Source organism: Uloborus diversus, chromosome 5 (genome assembly GCF_026930045.1).
Source record: "Uloborus diversus isolate 005 chromosome 5, Udiv.v.3.1, whole genome shotgun sequence".
In the NCBI taxonomy this organism is placed as follows: Eukaryota; Metazoa; Arthropoda; class Arachnida; order Araneae; family Uloboridae; genus Uloborus; species Uloborus diversus.
The window spans coordinates 67,388,257-67,409,146 of record NC_072735.1 but is presented as its reverse complement, the minus strand read 5'-3'; the positions used below and the strand labels follow the sequence as shown (position 1 = coordinate 67,409,146).

At 31.5% G+C, this 20,890-nt stretch overlaps 2 protein-coding genes across 2 annotated transcripts in view; one reads left to right on the top strand and one right to left on the bottom strand.

Annotated features, from left to right (window-relative positions):
* LOC129222081 (mediator of RNA polymerase II transcription subunit 16-like) overlaps positions 1–3,716 on the top strand; it is a 57,969-nt gene extending 54,253 nt beyond the window's left edge. The window contains exon 22 of the mRNA XM_054856510.1: positions 3,354–3,716. Within this exon, the coding sequence (XP_054712485.1) occupies positions 3,354–3,477 (124 nt within the window). The 3' untranslated portion in view covers positions 3,478–3,716. The remainder of the gene's footprint in view (positions 1–3,353) is intronic.
* A 3,796-nt stretch (positions 3,717–7,512) lies between these two features.
* LOC129222625 (single-strand selective monofunctional uracil DNA glycosylase-like) lies at positions 7,513–14,277 on the bottom strand. The gene is made up of 3 exons (XM_054857151.1): positions 14,053–14,277; positions 12,126–12,245; positions 7,513–8,795 (listed from the first exon to the last, which is right to left on the bottom strand). Exons 1-3 carry the CDS (start codon positions 14,263–14,265, stop codon positions 8,385–8,387), a joined length of 744 nt encoding a protein of 247 aa, XP_054713126.1. The 5' UTR covers positions 14,266–14,277; the 3' UTR covers positions 7,513–8,384.
* Positions 14,278–20,890: the final 6,613 nt, after the last annotated feature.

Below are 20,890 nucleotides of genomic sequence, written 5' to 3'. Positions count from 1 at the left end.
TGATAATTTTAACAAAATTGTCCAATATCAGAAAATGTTTTCAGCTCTTTTAGCTTTTCCCAAAAGTCTTGCGATCATGGTAGTAATTAGTATTGTTACTTATTAGAAATTTAATTAAAAGTGCAAATCCACTTACTAGGTTTTTTTTTAGTTGCAAGTATGTATTAAGCTTTACTTTCAATTATCAAATTAAATTTCTTCTACAAACCTTCCATGGGCCAACCCAAAAAGATGCCTCTGAGTTGGCAAAATTTTAAAGACTTTCTGAATGTAACTGCTAATCCATGATAAGAACAGGAAAACACTCTAAAGTTTCCTGGTTTTATAATGGGCCATTATGTAATTAAATTTCTTCTTTTCACATGTGTACAAAATAAAGTTTAAGGTTGTCAAATTTGAAAACATGTAAAGGAAAAACAAACAAACAAATAAATACCATGGAATTTAAAATAATAGCAATAGCAATAATGATAATAAATTATCTATAAGAAAAACACCTCCAGTGCATTTTGGAAGAAAGAAACTGAATGATAAAGTAATCTTTTAGCTTACAGCATAAGATAAGCAGGTAACAAAGCAGTCTTGTAGGCACTTTGAAAAAAATACGGGTAGCTGATCTTCATTGTGGAAAGCTAGGGACTTAGGGATCCAAGGGCCAGAACCTACTGGATTTAGGGTCATCACTGCCTTACGAGAATCAAGGAGTGACTCGCAAAATTCAGGACAGACTCAAAAAAAAAAAAAAAAAATTTAGAACACAACTTTACAATGAGAAAAAGAGTGAAGGTACGACCAAAAGCCCCCAAACAACAACACCATGCGCTTTCTCTCTTTCTAAATTGTTTATTGTGTGGATCCCTGGAAAAAGTGACTACACTTTTAAGGTAAAAAATACTATAAACAAATATGGTGCGAGAATTTCTTATGATGGAGCTGAGCCCATTTGAATTACTCCAAAGAGAGACAAAGCTCTCCCAGTTCTTACGTCCGTGTGACAAAGCAAAATCGAGAGTTACCCTCATAAGTAAATTTGTTGAAGAAATAAACTTTTAAAATTCAAATACTGAAAAACATCTAGTTTGAAAACTACAGTATTTTTTTAGTCATTTACAAGGTTTGTATGTGTTTAAAAAACTTTGAGAATTGCTTGAAATAAAACTATTCATTTTCAAGTACTCAAAAACCTTGAAAATCGTCAAAATGTATCTTTTGTCTTTGAATTTCAAGTTTTACTTTTTAAAAGGTACATTAAAAAAAACTCGCTAAAAATATTTTTAACTTTTTTTTTTGGGGGGGGGGGGAGATTTCTCCAATTTTATTTGTGCATACCAATTCCCCCTCTACTTTCCCAATTAACAACTCATTTAGTCAATCTTATTTTAAGAAACATTCCAACATAGAGCTGATGCTTTGCTGATAATTGCATGCAGTCCTTTGAGGTTTTAATCTTTTTACACCTTGTAAATTTTTCAATTATACTAAAAGTTAGGAGCTATTTTAGCGTAAGCTACCGTAAATCTGCTGATTTTGGTTTTCATTTTAAAATTTTACGTTAGTTATCAAGCATTTTGCCCCAACAATCACTACCGTAAAACGGTGGAGCATTGCTCCTCTAGAGATAACATTGCTCCAAAAAGTGTACAAGTTTTTAACTGATTTTTGTAGTTGACAATGGAATTAGGAATTTCTTTCAACTTCGTAGAAGATAACAGTAAACAGTGGGCAACTTGCCAGTTTGAGACCGAAACTCAGTAAAAGAAACTTTTACACTTTTCGGAGCAATGTTATCAATAGAGGAGCAATGTTCCCCCATTTTACGGTACCGTTATTTGCTGCATCTGAAACTTCAACTATTGTCACTCTTGAATTATCTAAGAACAATGCATTAGATGCAAAACTTTTGAACAATAAAGAGTCAAATAAGAGAGAACAATAAAAAATCATTTTATTAAGCGAACAAGCATTGGGAGAATAGTTCATATGTTTCCTGATAATACAATCACAGCAAAAGTTTAAAATGAGTTTTGAAATTAAAATTTAACTCTGAAAATTTCTAATTTTCTGATCATACAGTGACATTTCTCTGAAGCAACCACTCTCCATGCATGAAAAAAAAATGGTCATTAATGATGCTTAGTCCTCTCTTAGAGGTCATTTCCAAACATGCAAGAACTTATAATATCACCTATAGAAATCACTTATATTCTCCTTGCATTATATTACGAATATTATGATAAAAATACATTTGTATAGAAAAATAAGAATTTTTCTTTTCAAATTATTAATATAGTTATATATTAGTTTATACTGAGTGCAACATGAGCCTAGCAATTTCTTAATTTTCCAATGAGCTAAAATTGATTCTTGCCAATGAAAGGACCTAAGAATGACCTCTGTAATCAAACAATGAATTTTGATGAACAACTTCTTGGGAAAGTAGTATCTTTATCAACCTCCTACTCCTACAATAACGGACCTACACTCGATTTATCTCGAAATTACCATGCATCACATTTTGGGGTTCTAAACAGAGGGGGCACCACTCATGACTGAAATCAGTTTAAAGTGCCGAGAAGAATAAATTTTACCTCTTTATTCTAGTTTATTTCCACTTTCATAAGTGAAAATAACAGTAGAATGATTTGTATGTATAAAATTGTGTTCTATAGTTCTTCAGATGTTCATAATGAGTTGTGCAATTTTCTGGTCACTGTTAGGGGTTTTGGTGACCTTTCTAAAGGATTTTTAACGTTGAGCAGGTAGGAGGGAAAATCTGTGCCTTAAAAAATGAATCATTAATGGAGGTGGTTGCTGTATAGAGGTGGTCACTCATAAAAATTTCAATGTATTACATAACTCGTTAAATTTTCAATGTTAGGTTTTTATGGTTATTTTAGGTCAGTGGTAGACAATCAAATCCTTAAGCCATAAGTCTGATCCTCTGGTAAAGACATATACCCTCACATTTGTTTGTTTGGACATGAGGAATTTTTAGGGGCTGAGATTGGCACTAAATTTTATGATAAATTGCCTAGTTACCAAATGGTTGTTACAAATGCAAATGAGACTGGGTGTACTAGGGTTATTGTGTGGAGTTAAAAGAGAGTAAAGTGCCCTAATATCTGTTCTAAATTGTTCGATTTTTTCTGAGAGTCTTTAGATAACTAGAAGAAAATTTGTTTTAAGGTACTGAAAACTAGGAAAAATTTATCCTAATTGTACTAATGTTATATAGAGTCATACAACATTAGTAATTGCAGTTGTATTATGTTAAATATACGTGCATGTTATTTTTTTTAACAAAATTTTGAATAGAGAGGAAACATTGAAAAAATCATATTTTATCTCCACAGGTGTCATAGTTCTTCAATGCTTAAAGCTGGTGCGAGATCTGCAGCAACTAGAGCTTGGGATCAACGTTGGTTAAGGTTCTGTCCATGTGGGGGTCAATGGAGGTTGCATACATCTCAAAAATAATAAAATGTACATTTTGTGTAAATATGTCTGGAAAAAGAACTTTTTGATTTTATCTATTGTTGAGCATGTATATAAACCATTTAGTTTCATTTCTTTAAATTCATATGATTGTGAAAGAGTAAGCATTAGTCCTTCAGTTGCCTGAAATGTTGGAGCTATGAAAAGCTAATGTAAAAATACTTGAAGTATTTTTTTGTTATTCATTGCATAATATTGTACAAACAAGGAAAAATAAATTTATTTTTCATGTTTAACTTGTAAGGTACCACTGACTAAGTTCTTGAACACACTAACTTAAACACATCTTTAAAATGACTCAAAAAAATAAAAAATTCAACTCTTTCATCTACTTCAGATTAAAAATAATGACATGTTAATCAGGTATGTTTAAACTCAATAGGGAGACAATGCTAAGAATGAAAAGTGAAACAAATTTGATTAAAAATTTAGACTAGTCATTTTGCTTTTGCCCATTTCTTGCCAAGGTATAGTAATCTAATCCAAAATGTTATAATATTAATTACAAAAAATATTTAAATCAAGGCATGCAACCATACAATAAATAATCATTGTAATTAAAATTGAAAATATTCTTTTTACTTCTTTCCAACTTTCTACGCTTTATTACTCAGTGTTTCTATATAAGTTATAATTTTGCATAAAATTCATATGAAAAGAACATTCATAAATCATATTTAAAAAGTTATACCTTAATACCATGGATGTAGAAATAACAGGATGGAGCACTGGGGGAATTTCTCAATGCAATAACCGTAACCGGCCGCCATCTTGGGTGTATCGTGAAATTGTGCCTGCAGTGTTGTACGATACGCTAATCTCCTATAAGTTGAAAGCGAATCTCGTCTATCTATCGAATGTTTTTGGGATTTGTAAAGATGTGAGATTGTGTTTTGTCAGCACATTATTCAAAATAAATTGAAAAGTCCAAAATTAACCGTAATGCAAAAAACACCTAGCAATTCAATCATTTTGGGAAACTTTCATGCATTTCCATTTACATCTTGAATTTATCCACGTTAAATATGATTATTATTTTGAAGTAAATCATTCCAAAAAAAAAAAAGATAAATGCATTAATTAAATGATTTGCTTTATATCTATCTAATTCTGCATAAATGGATATTTAATATCTTTCAAAATATATGATTCACAATAACAGATAATCATGGTAACATGTTATGTCATAAATAATCTTGCATCTATCTTACATACAAATTCCAGCCCAAGTTGCTTAAAATATCGTTACAAATTAAAATGTATTGAAGTGATTTGCTGCTATTCTTCGGTAACTTATAAATCAGTCTATCAATAAACTTTTAAAATGAATTTGAAACATTGTCAAATAATTTCATTTCTTGCTACTAAGTGCAAAAAACTTTGATTACAATGATTAATTTTTAAAAAATTGGTTTTTTAATCAATATTTAATATTTTATTTAATCTGGTGTAAAAATTAGAAATTACAATGCAACAAAATTTAAAATACAAATGCTTTCCTTAAAAAAGAAAAACTTTAGCTCCACATTTTATGCATGGGGGTATAGGTTCCTACATCCATGATTTTATGTAAAAACAATAGCAGTTAATGTGAAGTAGTAATAAATTAATGTTCCAAATTTATTACTAACTAGTCGCATCCGCACAGCTTTGCCTGTAGTAGAAAATTAAAAGGTCTTTTGGTTCGCTTGTATATTTACAAATAATGTATGATGAATTTCTCACCAATTGGCTTGCCATTGTTACGGTTCCACGTTGTGATAACTTGGTAATTTACTCGTCCATCTTATGATAATTTTGCTCAGGAAAATGTCCTTAAAATTGGAATAGAGTAAGTATAAAATAGAATTTTAGAAAAATCGCTTCCAGGTGCACACCCCTCATGCTATAAACTAATTCTGTGCCAAATTTCATGAAAATCGGCCGAACGGTCTAGTCGCTATTCATGTCACAGAGATCGTGACAGACAGAGACCCGGACAGAGAGATATCCAGACAGAGAGACTTTCAGCTTTATTATTAGTAAAGATTAACATCATGGATTTTTTTTTTTTTTTTTTTTGTTATTGTATCATATTTGTTTGTCATAGTAAGGCTAGTGTAATGTGTCATAAAATTTAATTTACATTGAAAAGCAACAAGATTTAAATTTATGGTTTCAAGCATTAAAATAATTTTTGATATGATAAAATTAATAAGTAAGAATTTGAATCAATATTGTAAAATGGTATTATACTGATGCTTTCACTCATTGCATAAAAATATGTTTGTTTACGAATTTTTCGAAGTTTTAAGTTTGTTTACATTTGGTTGCCGAATATTGAAGTCATCGGCCAAACCGAATATTCGGTTTGTCTGCCGATATGTAATATACAGAATACCAGCCAAGTATTCCGTGCATCTGTAGTAATAATAAATGAATAAATAATCTAATCAAAATTCAAACAACCGGATGGGTAGGTTTTTAAGTTGTTTTGAATTTCATGTTATTTAACATTTAATTGCATGAAATTCCTTTTTAAAAAATGTATCTAAATTTTGTCAGTTTCATTTTATCTTTATCCCAATTTTATCAAAATTAGTCTTTCCTTTATTTATCATTCTTGATTTCCAGCTGCTTTTTTGCATTGTGCTATATTCTAATTTCGTAATATGGACTGGGGGATGCCAAGTTTTGATAATTTAAATAATTTTGTAATCTTATCTATGAGAAAATCATTGTATTTTATTCATTAAAATATTTTAAAACCAGTTGAGCATTCATTTGTCACTAAATTAATTTTAATTGACTAAAGACATTAATTATACAATTAGTTGGCCATTGATGTATACTGTTTCTGGTTGTTTATCCATAAATATGAACTCTTTATTTTAGTAAAGTTTTCAAACTTTAAAATGATAACTTTAAAACAAAACCAAATTATTACTTTGAGCTGAAATTTGGAATTTTAGGTCCGGGGAAGAAAAAATGTCTTTCAAATATACATTGAAGAATAACATTTTCAAAATGTTTGTTTTTTTAGATATAGACTCTCATATTGAGTCTTTGAAAAATATTTTGTCAATATTTATTCATGTAACACGTTTTACATTGGTTAAAACTTGATCTGTATAAGGATCTAGCTTCATAATTTCTTCAATATGATATTCAGTTAAAATCAAGAGCTTTTATAATGAGTTATCTTTAATGAGTTTCCTATTACCTTAAGATTTTATGTGAACAAATATTTTTCTTTTAGATACTTAACAGTTAATTTCATTTTAAAAGTTTGAAGTTTATGTGTAGTAAAGATATGCCCTCATACCCTTAAACAGAAACATTTCTGTTTATATTTGGGAATTTAAAGCTTAAAATATAACTATGTTGGGCATTATTTTTTAATTTATTTTTTAAATTCCAGAATAGGTAATAAATGCTTTTACTATCAATGTAAGCAAGAAAAGTAAAACACTTGAAATTTTCGCCCACATTATAAGAGTTTTTTCCCCCTCATTCAAACCTAACATGATCACCGCTCTCTTGCAGTTACTTCAAACGCGACAATGGGAGTAGATACGGTATGTTCCCTCCTGTATTCCTACCTCCATGCTTAATACATTAAGTAATCATCAATAAATAAATGATTGTGCAGCAAGAAATGTGGGCAATTGTAATTTTAAATGAAAGAGACTGCTAAAAAACTAACATTAAGAAATATATATATATTTGGTCTTTTGACCATAATTAATGAATCCTCCACGGCTGATGAGCTCTGGATTCACTCTTTTTCCATTCCTACTTAATAGCTGTTTGCATTTTTCCTTTTTATCATCATTTATAATTTGTTTAATATTTGTAATTCTGTTTGCTTAATTTTATATTTACTTGGCTTTTTAGTTTTGCTGCCTTGTGCATCTATGGGCTCTTGGTGTGGTCTTTTCAATATTTTTCACTTTTATTATTATTATTATATATATATATCTATATATATATATATATATATATATATATATTTTTTTAAGCAGACAAAAAGGAAAACACTCTTTAAGGTATTCATTTAAATATATTTAGTATAAGAAATTCTTCAGATGTGTTTTAATGAATCATTATTCATACTTACTATGCCAACATACAGTTCACTCATCCCATAAAGTAATAGATCAGTATCAACCAACCACAAAGGAAACAATGGATCAATTGACTTGCTATCTTCAATCACAAAGACGATACATGGCAAGGAGAAACATCGGGCAATAAGCCATCTTGATAGCTCTTTTTTTTTTTTTTTTTAATAAAGGAAGTCTTGTTTTCATGCATGTTATATCTGGAGGCTAGTGAAATTCAAGGTTATACAATATTACATTTGATTTTTTTTTTTTTGAAGTGACTAATTGACAGCTGACAGTAAGATGTTTTTTTTTCTTTATTTATTTATTTACTATTAATTATTTGCTATAAACCATTATTAAACACAATAATGTAAGCTGACCACAGAATAGTAATGCAATGACAAGTCAAGCTGTTTTTGATTATAGTTAAAAGTTGCAGCACAACACATTCGAAATTCTCATTAAAATGTCAATATTGTCTAAGTTTATTTCTAATACATAGTGTTTAAATGAGTAAGAGCAACATTGTAATACAAAAATATTACGTAGCTTGTTTCAGGATTACAAAGAACCTCTTTATCAATGCAAAAAGTCATGCGCTTTGGAATATAAGTAACCTTATTGAAATAGATTCTTCTTCTTTTTTTTTTGTATAGCACAAAACTGTTCTGCCACATTTTGTTTCACGCAAAATCAAACTTTCACTAACTAATTAGCATTCTTTCTATGAATGAAAATATAAAATGATGGCATGGAAAACAACATGAAAAATTTTCAACATGTGTACAGTTCAAATGTTGGTTATACACATAATAAATAATTTACTATTCCGCAAGTTTTCAGTTGTTCAGACACAATATCTTTCCATCCTTTGTTTGCTGCTGGATTTATTGGACTAGGATGCATAATACCTACTACTGTAACATCTAATGAATATGACTTAACTACTTGAGATGCTCGCACTTCAGCAAACTTACCGATCCCCACAATAAATTTTATATTCAATAATGTTAGTACTTTGAATAAAGATTCATCACAAATATCAATTATTTGCTTCTTAGCAGGTGATTTTAGATCGGCAGGGGTGACATTTTTCGCTGTTTCCGTCATCATAGAAATGGGACAGTAATTGTGAACATAGCAGTGCCTAAAGAATCTTGCTGGCTCTCCACACACATCTTTTAAAAAGGACCAAAATCGACTTCCACTGACCTGAAATATGTTAGAAAAGTACAATATAGAAATACAAATGCAAAAATTTAATGTTCATCAATTGAGAAATGAAAAAAAAAAATTCCTTTCCTGATAAGAAAACTCTTAATGGCTTTTACAGTTTGTGTACTTCATGTTTCTTTTCTTTTCTTTTTTTTTATATATATAAAAAAAATCAGGAAGAATATATCTTCCAATAAAATTTAGTATGACTAAAAGGTTCTAAGTTAAAACATGATAGCATAGTGTGTATATGAAAAAAGTTTATTTAAATAATGCATAATAATACCGGCGGTGCTCAACTTGTGGCCCGCAAGGCTGATCCATGAGGCCCGTTGATATGTTCAATTGCTACGAAACAAAAAAGATATTTTGCAGCCTTCCAAAACAACCAATCATCTTCATTCAGTGTTAAGAATGATTGTTGCAAATTTGATGTCAAAATAGTCAGAAGTTTGTCTCTAAAAAAAGTTAAACTTTGCATCAATAAAAGAGGCATTTATGTATGATACCAACAATATTCTTGGTTTGTAATTTTCTTTCCTTTTTGATTTTCCCCCCATGGTAATCGGGTCGATCCAAGCTGAAATTAGGTCCGCTTTGCGGCCCCTTCACAAAATTTCTCAATGTAAAAGCAGCCCCTCCACAAAATTTCTCATTGTCAGCCCCTTCACAAAATTACGCACCGTAAAAGCGGCCCCATTCACTACATGTAGCAGACCATATTTGGTGAACGTTAGGGGCACTGCAGTTTTGCAAAACTGAAGCTCCAAAAACGAAATTTTAAACGATTTTCGATGTATTTAGGTCTTTAGATAGAGAAGATCTTTCTTAGAAATTTTGCGAAAGTGAAGCCAAAAAAACGAAATTTGTGGTACTCTGTAATAACTTTGGCTGGAGAAATGGCTTTGGAGAAGAAAAATTTTGAGGACTAATAGAAAAAATGAAAACAAAATAGAAAAAATGAAGGAAAAAAAAAGGGAGGGGGGAGATATGAAAGAAAGAGGATTGTGCGAGGAGGGGGTGAGGAGGCACACAATTCGCCGACAATAATCTGAAGCCGTTGAAAAATTTAAATGTCAATATTTCTTTTTGAAAGAAATTAAGATTTTTTCCCAACATTCTTTTTTTTTTTTTTTTTCGTAAAATAACTGCGTGTTTCCAAAATGAGATCTTTTCTTCTCTTCAATAATAAAGAATATTTTTTTAAAAACATCTACTCCGCATTTTGTGGAGAAGGTTACCAATCTTGTGCCCCCTCCCCCCTGGATGCAACACTGCAACAAAATGTCCGGGAGTTCTCCTCCAAAAATGTTTGAAAAGCAATAGCCATGTTTTTTTTTTCTTTTTCTTTTTTTTGACTTTATTAGCCATTGTTGTTTCAAAATAGAAGAATTGGTATTGATATACGAATAAATACTCAATTACAGAACAATGCAATTATTCTATACAATAACACAGCACTGAACAATAAATTGTTTGAGAAGTTTCTTTATTTGCCTGAAATTATTTATTAAGTTTTTTTTTCCAAATGGATAAAATTACTTTAATTCTTAATATGAGCACAGAGTTATGTTTTTCTTGCACTAGCGACGTGTGGTGATACACTGGATTCAAGTAAATTTACTAGTATAGCGGCTATGATTTTTTTTCCCCAACTGCGTTTCTGAGTGAAATATACTAAACTAATTTTTTCAAAATCCAACCAAAAATTTTGGGGGTGCGGCGCACCCCCTGGCACCCCCGTAAAACCGCCTATGCCAGCAACAGGCTCTGGGCCCAGTGGGATGATTCTAGTTAATTTCTCAACCCCCAATTGAGTCGTTGCAAGAGAGGTGACAGGTCGGGAGTGCATGGAAACTTTTTGCCAGTACAGATATAAACCTGCATTTGTCCTCAGTTTTCAATATGAAAAATTTGTCATTCAGTTACACATTTGAGTGAATTAACTTTCCATATTGGAGTAGAAGGGCGATTTCATCTTCACTAATTAGTGGTGTTTGTATTATTAGTATGAAAAAGTTTTAGTTTGTGAAACGGTTGTCACAACAGTTAACTTTGTTCCACGTGGATCATAATGGAAAAAATAAAATTCCAAACTTGATTCAAGCATTAAGTCTGTAAATTTAGAGTGAAAAGAAAAAATAAATAAATTAAATTAAATGCATAATTGCCCTCTATAAAGTTTGCCAAACAACCTAGCGTTCAGTTCTAGCTACATGCCGGATCCACCCTATTGCAAGTAACAGCTGCTTTCTGCAAACTATTCCAAATGTCTACAATCCAGTTCAAATAGTAATTTCTTCTGATTTCAAGATCAACTTGGGACTTAAGCTTAAAGCAGTGACCACAGGTTTTGCCATCTATGCCAAAATTTAGCCACGAACATCTTCTATTTTAATTAACTTAAAATAACTGAATCATATCTCCTCTTACTCTTCTTTGCTCAAGATTATGCTTACTAAACATTCTAAGAAATATGATGTAACTAGCTGTACCCGACGTGCGTTGCTACGCCAACAAAAAAATACATCATTATACTGATTTTCATGACAATCGGTTGAACGGGGCAGAAGTTGCTACTCTGCAGTGCCACCTGGTGGCGAGTGGCTTCAATGAGCATATTATGCATCTTCTCCGTGGAAAAATACATATATATAGCAATTTTCATAATAATCGGTCCAGGTATCAAATGAAGCCGTGACTATACTCAAATTTTGTATTCACGCAGTTTGCAAGATCAATCAATCGCTAAAAATATCAAATAGAAAAAGTTTTAAATCCCCCCCGTTGCATGAAAAGCCATAAAACAATAAAGAAAGAATTTATTTGTTCAAACTCAAGAAAAATGGCAACAGCTAACTTCTTATCAATGAGATCTTTCACGCGAATTAATTTCTGCAGCCGATAATTTTATTCGTATTTATCCAATGGATTGTGACTTAAATTGGAATAAAAAAGGAACTATCGATCGGATTTTTTTCGAACTGGTCTATAAGCATTCCCAGTACCAAAAATAACAAACGGTGAAAGCTTCAGCCAAATCTGCCGGGTAGTTTTTGAGTTCATGGATGACATACAGACAAACATTCATTTTTATATATAAAGATAAACCTTTTATATAATATAAAACCAACCTTTTTATATAATATAAAATAATATATAAAAAGGTTGGGAATCATTGCACTACACCAAAATAAATCAATAAATAGTGATTAATGATATTAAATACTGTACTAAAGACAATACATGCTATTGGAACACTTTCTGTCAATATCAGAATTGCAGCTTTTAAACAAATTTGTTTCTATCATTTAAAGAGTGCAGTACCTCTGATCTTTTGCAGTTTAAACCTTGGATTTGTCTTTTAGGATGTTCTCTTTCTGGCTTAAGTACATTTCCTTCTATTTGTAACCAGTTATTCACATAAGTTGAATCACCAAATGGTACCTAGAATTTTAAAATCAAGTTTAAAGGCTGAAACTTTAAAAAAAAAAAAAAATGTGTGACAAAGATTTGAAAAGTTATCAAGTAGCTTTGCAAGGATGAGCTAAAAGTTTAATTTTCTTAAATAAATTAGTCTAAGTTGTAGGTTTTCAAGAAATTAATGGCAAAAGGCCTAAATAACTTAAAGCGTAAACAAAACACTGCATTTTGTTTAACAGAACAAACCAGCATGATACCCATTTGCATTCAATGAATATTTAAAATTTGCTAGACAATTTTTCTTTTTTTCACAAAATGAAATGTTTTTCAGATGCTTATTCTGTTTTCTGAAAAAAAAAAAAAAAAGCAAACTAGGGCATTCTTTCAGTTTGCTCGCTACGAAACACAGCCCTGTCATTTAAAAAATTTCGGGGGGGGGGGGGGGGGTCTAAAACTCAATACATTTTTTTTCCTTCAAAACATGAAGAAACCCATGCCCACATTTTTTAAAACAAATTGAAAGCTCATAACCCAGGGCTCAATCGTCCCCTCTTGACCCCCCTAAAGGATGGGTCCGCCCAGTGCAGCAATAAGAAATTTTTCGAAGTTAAAAGCTGAAAAGCGCAATTTTAGGCCCTTGCCTTCGTGTTCATATGTATAATTTTGAGTCTTATGGGGAAGCGGAGAGGGGGTTATGACCCCTCTATCCCCCCTTGGCTTGACTGCTTCTAGCTTTTCAAGTTCATGGGTATACTGCAGTGGGCAGGTAAAGGGTAGCATAACTGCAAATTTTTCTTTTTTTTTGCATTTTTGTCATCAGTTGCACAATAGCGGTATTATACAAGCTTGCATATATTTGGTTTCCGCTGACAAAAAGGCGCAAAAAATGTCTAATTCCAGCATTTCTCTATTGTTAATATTGAATCGAACACACAATTCTTCAAATATCTCGAAAACTCATATCTGCAGACACTGCCATTTACCTGCACATGGCAGTATAGCAAACATGCTTGTTTTCATAAAAATGCATGATTAGTATTTCAATTAGATTTGTGGGAAAAGGTGATAATAAAGGGGATATTTCCATAATTGAGGCAGTGAGAAGCAAAGGGATGAAAGAGGACAGATACAAGTTTTGAGTAAAACACGTTCAAAGATAATGTCCTAGGTAGGCTTTCATTGAAAAGTTTTTCTAAATAATGCTGTATAACAGAACCTACCAGGGTTACTAGTACTATCTCTTGTTCAAAGACAGGGGAGGGGTTAACCCACCATTTGTAGTGGTTATCTTTGAAATTTTTAATTTTGGCACTTGCATCCCTTTGCTTCTCACTGCCTCAAATGGGAAATTGGCGTGGTTCTTCACATTTTTGTCATGAATAATTTTACTTTAGTAACCCTGTTGCCTTATGGTAACCTGGGAATATTTCGATAATTGGGAAACTGGTGCGGTCGTCTCATTTTTGGCGTAAATAATTTTATTTTGGTAACCCTGCTGATTTATAGTTACCCTATATGTGAAGAGATGTTTTGGTTCTCTTTGTTTAGATTTGAAACGAAAAATACTTCTCGTGCAGGCACTGGAGTCAAAAATTGATGCCAATGAAGAAAGATCGCAGATTCCTAATTATCAAAATCTTCGCGGTAACCTAATGCAAATAAATTTCCCCCACTTTTTGTTTACGTATGCAAAGGAAAACCATTCCTAGCGCAGATATTGGTATCAAAATTTGAAGGCAATGGATCAAGATCACCAATTTCCCAATCATCGAAAATTTCCACATTCTTAAGTGTTTAATTAACTTTATTCGGAGTTTTAAAATGAATTTACCCCATTTTGTGCCATTCCGAAAGGTCCGGGATTCATACCTAAGAACAATACTTTTTTTTCCGAATTACAATATTTTTGGACATAACATTCATGTGGCTCTTTAGCATAATCTAATGGATTGTAAATATAACTGACTTTTTCTTCAAATTGTATCGTAGATAATAGAGTGCTTTGTTCTTTTTCTATAGCTAAAAGCTTCTCAGCGATGGACATGACAGCTGACAGCTTTACAAATCTTTCAGTTATGAGCTTTGTTTATATTTACATTATCTCCATTGCCAGATAACAGTTCTTTGTTCTGATTCTGTGTAACAGAAGCGGTAGCATTATTTCAAATATTAGTTAGTAGCAGTCAAATGCTTTTAAATAATTAATTTTTCCGGAAAATTTGCGTTCAAATCCAAATTTAAATTGAATAAGTCGCTAATGCAGTTAAAAGTATCAAGTAACTGTAATGCAACTTTCTTTTGGCTCGGTGCCAATGTACGTGTTATTTGTAATGTTTACAAGCAAAAGGCTAAAGCAATGCGTAGTGGTTGAAGCAAATTTAAAAGAACTCCTGATACAAATTACTTCTGAGATATTTTAATGACAAGGTGTTTCTAAGTAATATTAACTGAAACAAAAGAAGGAATTGAGTTTTACTTCGTTTACAATACTTTAATGATTTTTACCAGTAAATACACCGCTTTCAATGCCTGTCCACTGGGTAAATATAACTACGCATACATAAGTATGTATGTATGTATTCTCTTGTGTCATTGTTATTCAATCGAAACTTTTGAATGAATTTGACGCAGTTATGCTGATACATCAAAGTTTACATGTGTTTTTGATTTTGTCATTTTTGAACCAATTGTCAGTGATTTAAATACGCTTTTAATGCAACGGGTACATTAGTCTGATTTTCTGTGGAAATAATTTAATTTTGTTTTTTGATGTCACTTGAACGGTCTTCGGCATTTTTGCTAAAGCTTGTAATCTTCAATTTCCTTCGAAAATTAGTTGAAGTCAAGTTTGTTGTTAGAAAGAATTCAAATCTAAAAAACTGAGTGAGCTGAGTTTGTATTTGATCAAATACTCAAACTCAGTATCTTTTTAGAGTAACTCAGTTTTGCAGCCAAAATAAAAGTCTGCATGTTTCCAAACGTCACACAGCAATCGAGTAAATTTCTATTCAAATTTAAACTTCATAAAATAACTTCTGAGCATTGTAAAGCAACATTATCTAAGAGACCTATAAACTCACGCTTTTGTTGGTGTAAAACCAACAACAAGCTCATAAGGGAGCATAATCAAATTAACTTTTCCAAACATTCATAGAAAACATTAACAATGTTTTGCATGAATGGGCTTCTTTCATAAGGGTTAAAAATGTTAATTAATCTATTATGGTTGAACTTGTTCAACTCATTTCCTGATGTAATGAAAGATTTCGTACTATAACGAAGCATTTTCCATGCCGATTGCATTTGTGGTCCAGGTATTAGGAAGCATTTTCCATGCCGATTGCATTTGTGGTCCAGGTATTAGTGGCAGCATGTGAGTCATTTAAAAGGAGCACTAAACAAATTTAGAAAATTCAATATGCATACATGACATTACTTACAAGTTGCTTTTAAAAATATGTTTCTATTTTATGAATTTATTTTTGTGGCAAACAAAGCAACAACATTTTCCTTGAATTTATGTGTTACTTATCAAGCTGTTTTCAATTGAAAGTGGTTAAAGCACTTAGTCTGGCATTGTCTTGCTCATACTGCTTCTTAAAAAATAGGGATTTAATAGGGAAGTTTTCGATTTTTCAATTTTATTTTTATATAATAGAGTAACATGTATGAACATCATAGGTGAAAAAATTTTTGCGATACGATAAGTATTTTTTTTAAAATTAATTTTTAAACTTCAAACCCTTGTGACGTCAAATGGCATAGGTAGTGACGTCATACGTTCTTCCGGTAGGAGAGAAACGCTAGCGAAACCAGTTCCCATGTCATGGGAGAAACCGAAGAACGTGCATTCGACTTTGAAGACGAAACATAAAAGGCTTATCTCCTCGCATTAAACTCCTCGCGTTTCTGGAACATTAAACCTCTCATTCTTTCGGAAATATTCGAATATCATGTTTGATATTATTTGAGGAAGATTATTTAGATTGTGCTTTAACGAATCCGGCCTCCATAGTGTGTTCAAAAGGATTATTGAATTTCTGAACAATAAAAATATCAGCGCGCTCAAAATGTTCCTAGCGAAAACAAGGGATCTTCGGCGGAAGGCTGCCCATTCGCGCCCTGTGACGTAGGCTCGTGACGTTTCAGAAGCGCACACTTTTGCACGTGGATTTTTAAAAATTCATTAAAAATCAACCACGGTGTTTTAAAATTCGGCGATGGTGAATTTTTTAGTTTTGAGGGTCAATTAACAATATACAATAGCCAAAATATGAACATTTAATAGGTTGCAACTTCCCTATTAATGACTTTTAAGAAGAAAAATTGAAACAGTAAAAAAGTAGGCGAAATGCCCCTTCTAAAACAAATACAGTGAAATCCCGTTACAACGCATACAAATACAACAAACTTTCTTTTTCAACAAAGTGAATTTTAAGTCCCAATCTAATTGCTGTTGCATTGCTTTCAACGAAATTCCCGTAACAGCGATAAAAATTTGTGGTCCCTTGAAGTTCATTATAACGAACTTCGTTATATGCAGAATTCATCATTTATTCATTAAACCAGGTCTGTTAATGCTCGCTCAAAGTGGCAAAGTTTAGCCAAGAACCAAATGTCAAAAGATTTTAATAAGTAGTAGAATATGCCAACCTTTTGTTCTACGGAGCACTACGAAAATTTAACAGTATATTATACAGTCGGTGTTTTCTCCCCTTTGGCTTCTTATACACTTGCTATCATAAACTGCTTTTAAGCGGAACAAGAGCTTTTAATAACTTACAGTACTTTAGTGTTTAGTGTATTAAAAAACAAGCGGGGGGGGGGGGGGGGGAGGATCTTGAAAATTCACCAAAATCTATCTGGTAGTGGGAGGAGTTGGATCACGTTGATCAATTTTCCTTTTTTGTCTCATCAAAAAATAAACAAACAAATTAATTTTCTACCATCAGTTTCCTTAAATATTTTTCAACATCCCTTTTTTTTTTTTTTGAAAATTTTCAATTTATTAAATTTTTTTATATTGAGAGCAATATAGCAAAATAAAATATTAAATAAACCAACTTCTACTTTGTTGTTTATGCCACAACCATCTACATTTTCTCAAGAATCAATTTAGCTTAGGTTTTCATTGACTTCATTACTTCTAATTACTAAAATTTTGCTTTTCTAATTCATCTGAAAGTTTTCACTTTTTGTGGATTCTCTAAAAGTGGACCAACTTACCCCGGATCATTGGGCGGAAAAGATATTCTTATAATCTTTTTTCTTCACAACAGCAAAACAAAACTAAATAATTAAGTATCAAAGGAATCTACTTTAGAAGAAGAGTTCAATTTATTACTCCACTAGCAATACTGGTACGGCTTTGCATATAGTAGAAAATTAAAAGGTCATTTGGTTCGCCTGTATATTTACAAATAATGGATGGTGAATTTCTTGCCAATTTGCTCGCCTATGTTACAGTTCCATGTTATGATAATTTAGAAATTTAATCATCCAAATTATGATAATCTGCTCAGTAAAATGTTCTTAAAATTGGAATAGAAAAAGAGCAAAATTAAATTTTTGAAAAATCACTTTGAGGTGCATACCCCCATGCTACAAACTAATTTTGTGCCTAATTTCATGAACATTGGCCGAACAGTCTAGGCGCTATGTGAGTCACAGAGATCCAGACAGAGAAACTCTTCAGCTTTATTATTAGTAAAGATTCTTCATGAAAACCATTAAAAAAAGTAAAACTACAGCAATGTTGCTGCAACAAGTTGCTGCAGAAATAGCAATAATATTTGTTTCAACGTAACTTTACCATGTAAATTCCTTATAGGATTTGTAGGACTGTGAGTGCTATTTGTTGTTCATGAATTAAAATAAAAATTATCAATACTTTAAATATTATTTAGACTGGTCCAATGTGTTCCGTAATTGAAGAAGCCCCGACTGCTCCAACATTTAATCAAATTTAATTATGTTTCTTAAATTTACTTCTTCATTTTCATCATGTTTGCATGCAGGGGCATGCTCAGAAATTTTGGGACTTGTCACAAATGACTTTTCCAGGCCCCCTCCATATTGCTTACCCCTATATTTCATCCCTAGTTTTAAAAATATTGGGAGGATCGGGCAAGGCTAACAGGTGTCCCTTCTCCCACTCTGTGCACTCCCTGTTTGCATGTTCATCTGTAGAGGAGCTGCTACCATTGTGTGTGAAAAAAATATTTCATTATACCCACACCCAGTTAACAGGTGAACTTTTAGAATATGTTAAAAGTTAATGGAATAAAAGCAGGCAATGTTTGAGAATTTAGATAAAGTTGTGAAAAAAACTGAAGGCAACAAAATATAAAATTTTGCAATTTGAGAATACACAACACATTAGATTGGAATAGTCTAATAATTTTGCTATTGTTTCTCTCCTTTCGTACAAAATTGTAATCTCCTTCATATGTACAGCATAGAGGAAATATTTCTTCCACTTCTAAAATTTGAATTTTATCCCCTTTGCAATTATATTTCATGTTATAATTCTGTATTTCTAGTTAAATTTAATAAAAACTTTTAATACTAAAAACAATGAATTTTTATTTTCAGTTTTGGTATGGTTTCCTAAAGGAGCCTGTACAAGCACTCAAGAAATGATTCCTTGAATTACTCAGCTATGACAATCTGCTTTGCCCTAACTCTAGTCTTAGTTTATTCAATTATGTGCCTTTCTGTACAAGGTAAATAATAAATAACATTATTGTAATCAAAGGTACTTTTCCGTTAAAGGTACAACTCATTTGATGCAATTTAATTTTTGGTATTTTTTAAATTTATTTACCTCTATTTCGAAATAAAAATTTCGTAGATGGCTACATTCAACAACACAATTTCTAAATTCTGTGTCTGCCATACCCAGTAACTCTAGTTATATCGCGCTTGTCAAAAGACAACAAAAAGCTCGATATAGCTAAAAATGCGATATAACCGAGGTCATAAAAAGTAAGGATTTAATTAATATAAAATTAACTACATGTGCCTCAACATAAACATTAGTTTTTTTTTCATATTAAGATGCTTTTCTTAATAAAATCAAAAGAAAACTAGTCTTCTAATTTTTCTTTAATATTTTAAATATTTTGTTTTATGGTGGAGTATGAATCGAAGTAGCAGCTTGAGCTATAATGAACTAAGTGTGTGGAAAATATGCCTGTTTTGTTCATTGGTTAAGCAAAGAAGAAGCTGTTGAAAAAAAAAAAAAAACTACTGTGGTGTGAAATATAAAGCAACATTTTTGAAATGTATGTATATTTATAATTTTTTAGAGACAAAGGAAAAGTACAATATATCTGAATCAGCGCTATAACAAGGAGCAATGTAACAAGAGGATACTGTACTTGTAGATATTGTCAATCACTGTACACAATTTTTCTATTGTCAAGAAGGTAAAAAGTGAACAAGTCGGCGAACCAACTGAGGCATCTTTAAAGGAAAAATACCTTATTAAAACTAGATTATATGTATGTATGTATTGTATTTTTACACTAATTTAAAAAAAAAATGAGAAAGGAAAGTTACTTATTTCCACTTTGCATCATTAAAAAAGAGAGCAGCATTAACTCTTATTATTTGTTCTTTAGTTATCGGACAAATTCTAACTTTTGCCAGGTTTTTTAATTCTACTTTAGTGTGATGTAAAACTTGAGAAAGTTAGATGTTTTTCCTGTTTTTATTTTCAAAAGAATTTTTAGAATCATGATAAATAAAATTTTGAGTAAGACTTATTTCTTTTTCCCTCCCCGCTGATTCCTCCCTTATTTTATTCTCATCTATCAAATTTTGTCACTTTGTATAGTGAACACGTATACACCTTTTTTTTTGTGTGTTTTTGTGCAATAAACTCATTTTGCCATGCATTTAATTTATTTGAACATGGCATGTACTTTATGTATACTAGCTTTTTTCAAACAAAAATGCAGAATTTTTCTTTTAAAACCATAACACATTCATCAAAGCTGATTGTAAACATTCTAGCGACAAACTTTTGTAGCTGTTGCCAATATTTACATAGAAACAATTATTTTTTTCTAAAACTGTTAAGCAGGACCCAAGCTAAGCATTGGCCACCATGCCAAATGTGATAAAATCTTAAACTTGTTGAAAGGAACTTTAGTTTAAGCAAAAGTTTAGGCTAGGAGAAAATTTTGTTTCCCAATGCTCGAAAATATTCTAGCGACAAACTTTTGTAACTGTTGCCAATATTTACTTAGAAACAATTATTTATATCTAAAATTGTCAAGCAGGACCCAAGCTAAGAATTAGCCACCTTGCCAAATTGATAAAATCTTAAATTCGTTGAAAGGAACTCTGGTTTAAGCAAAAGTTTACGCAAAGAGAAAATTCTCCAAAATTTCCAGAGAGAGAATTTTTTCCCCAATGCTCGAAATTATGTCAAAAAATTGTTCAAAATTTCCCAAAATACCCCCCTCCCCTCCCGTGACAAATTTAGAATTCATTTGGAGTCCCTGCCGCCACAAAAATGCTAAGTTTGTAGTTGTCTCGATTTTCCTGATTAAAAAAAGGGTGAACTGCATTATTTCCTTTTAATTTTATTTTTATAAGTGTCTTATTTTTTACCATCTCTTTTTGATAATTTAGATAATATTGAAAATTTTCATGGATGT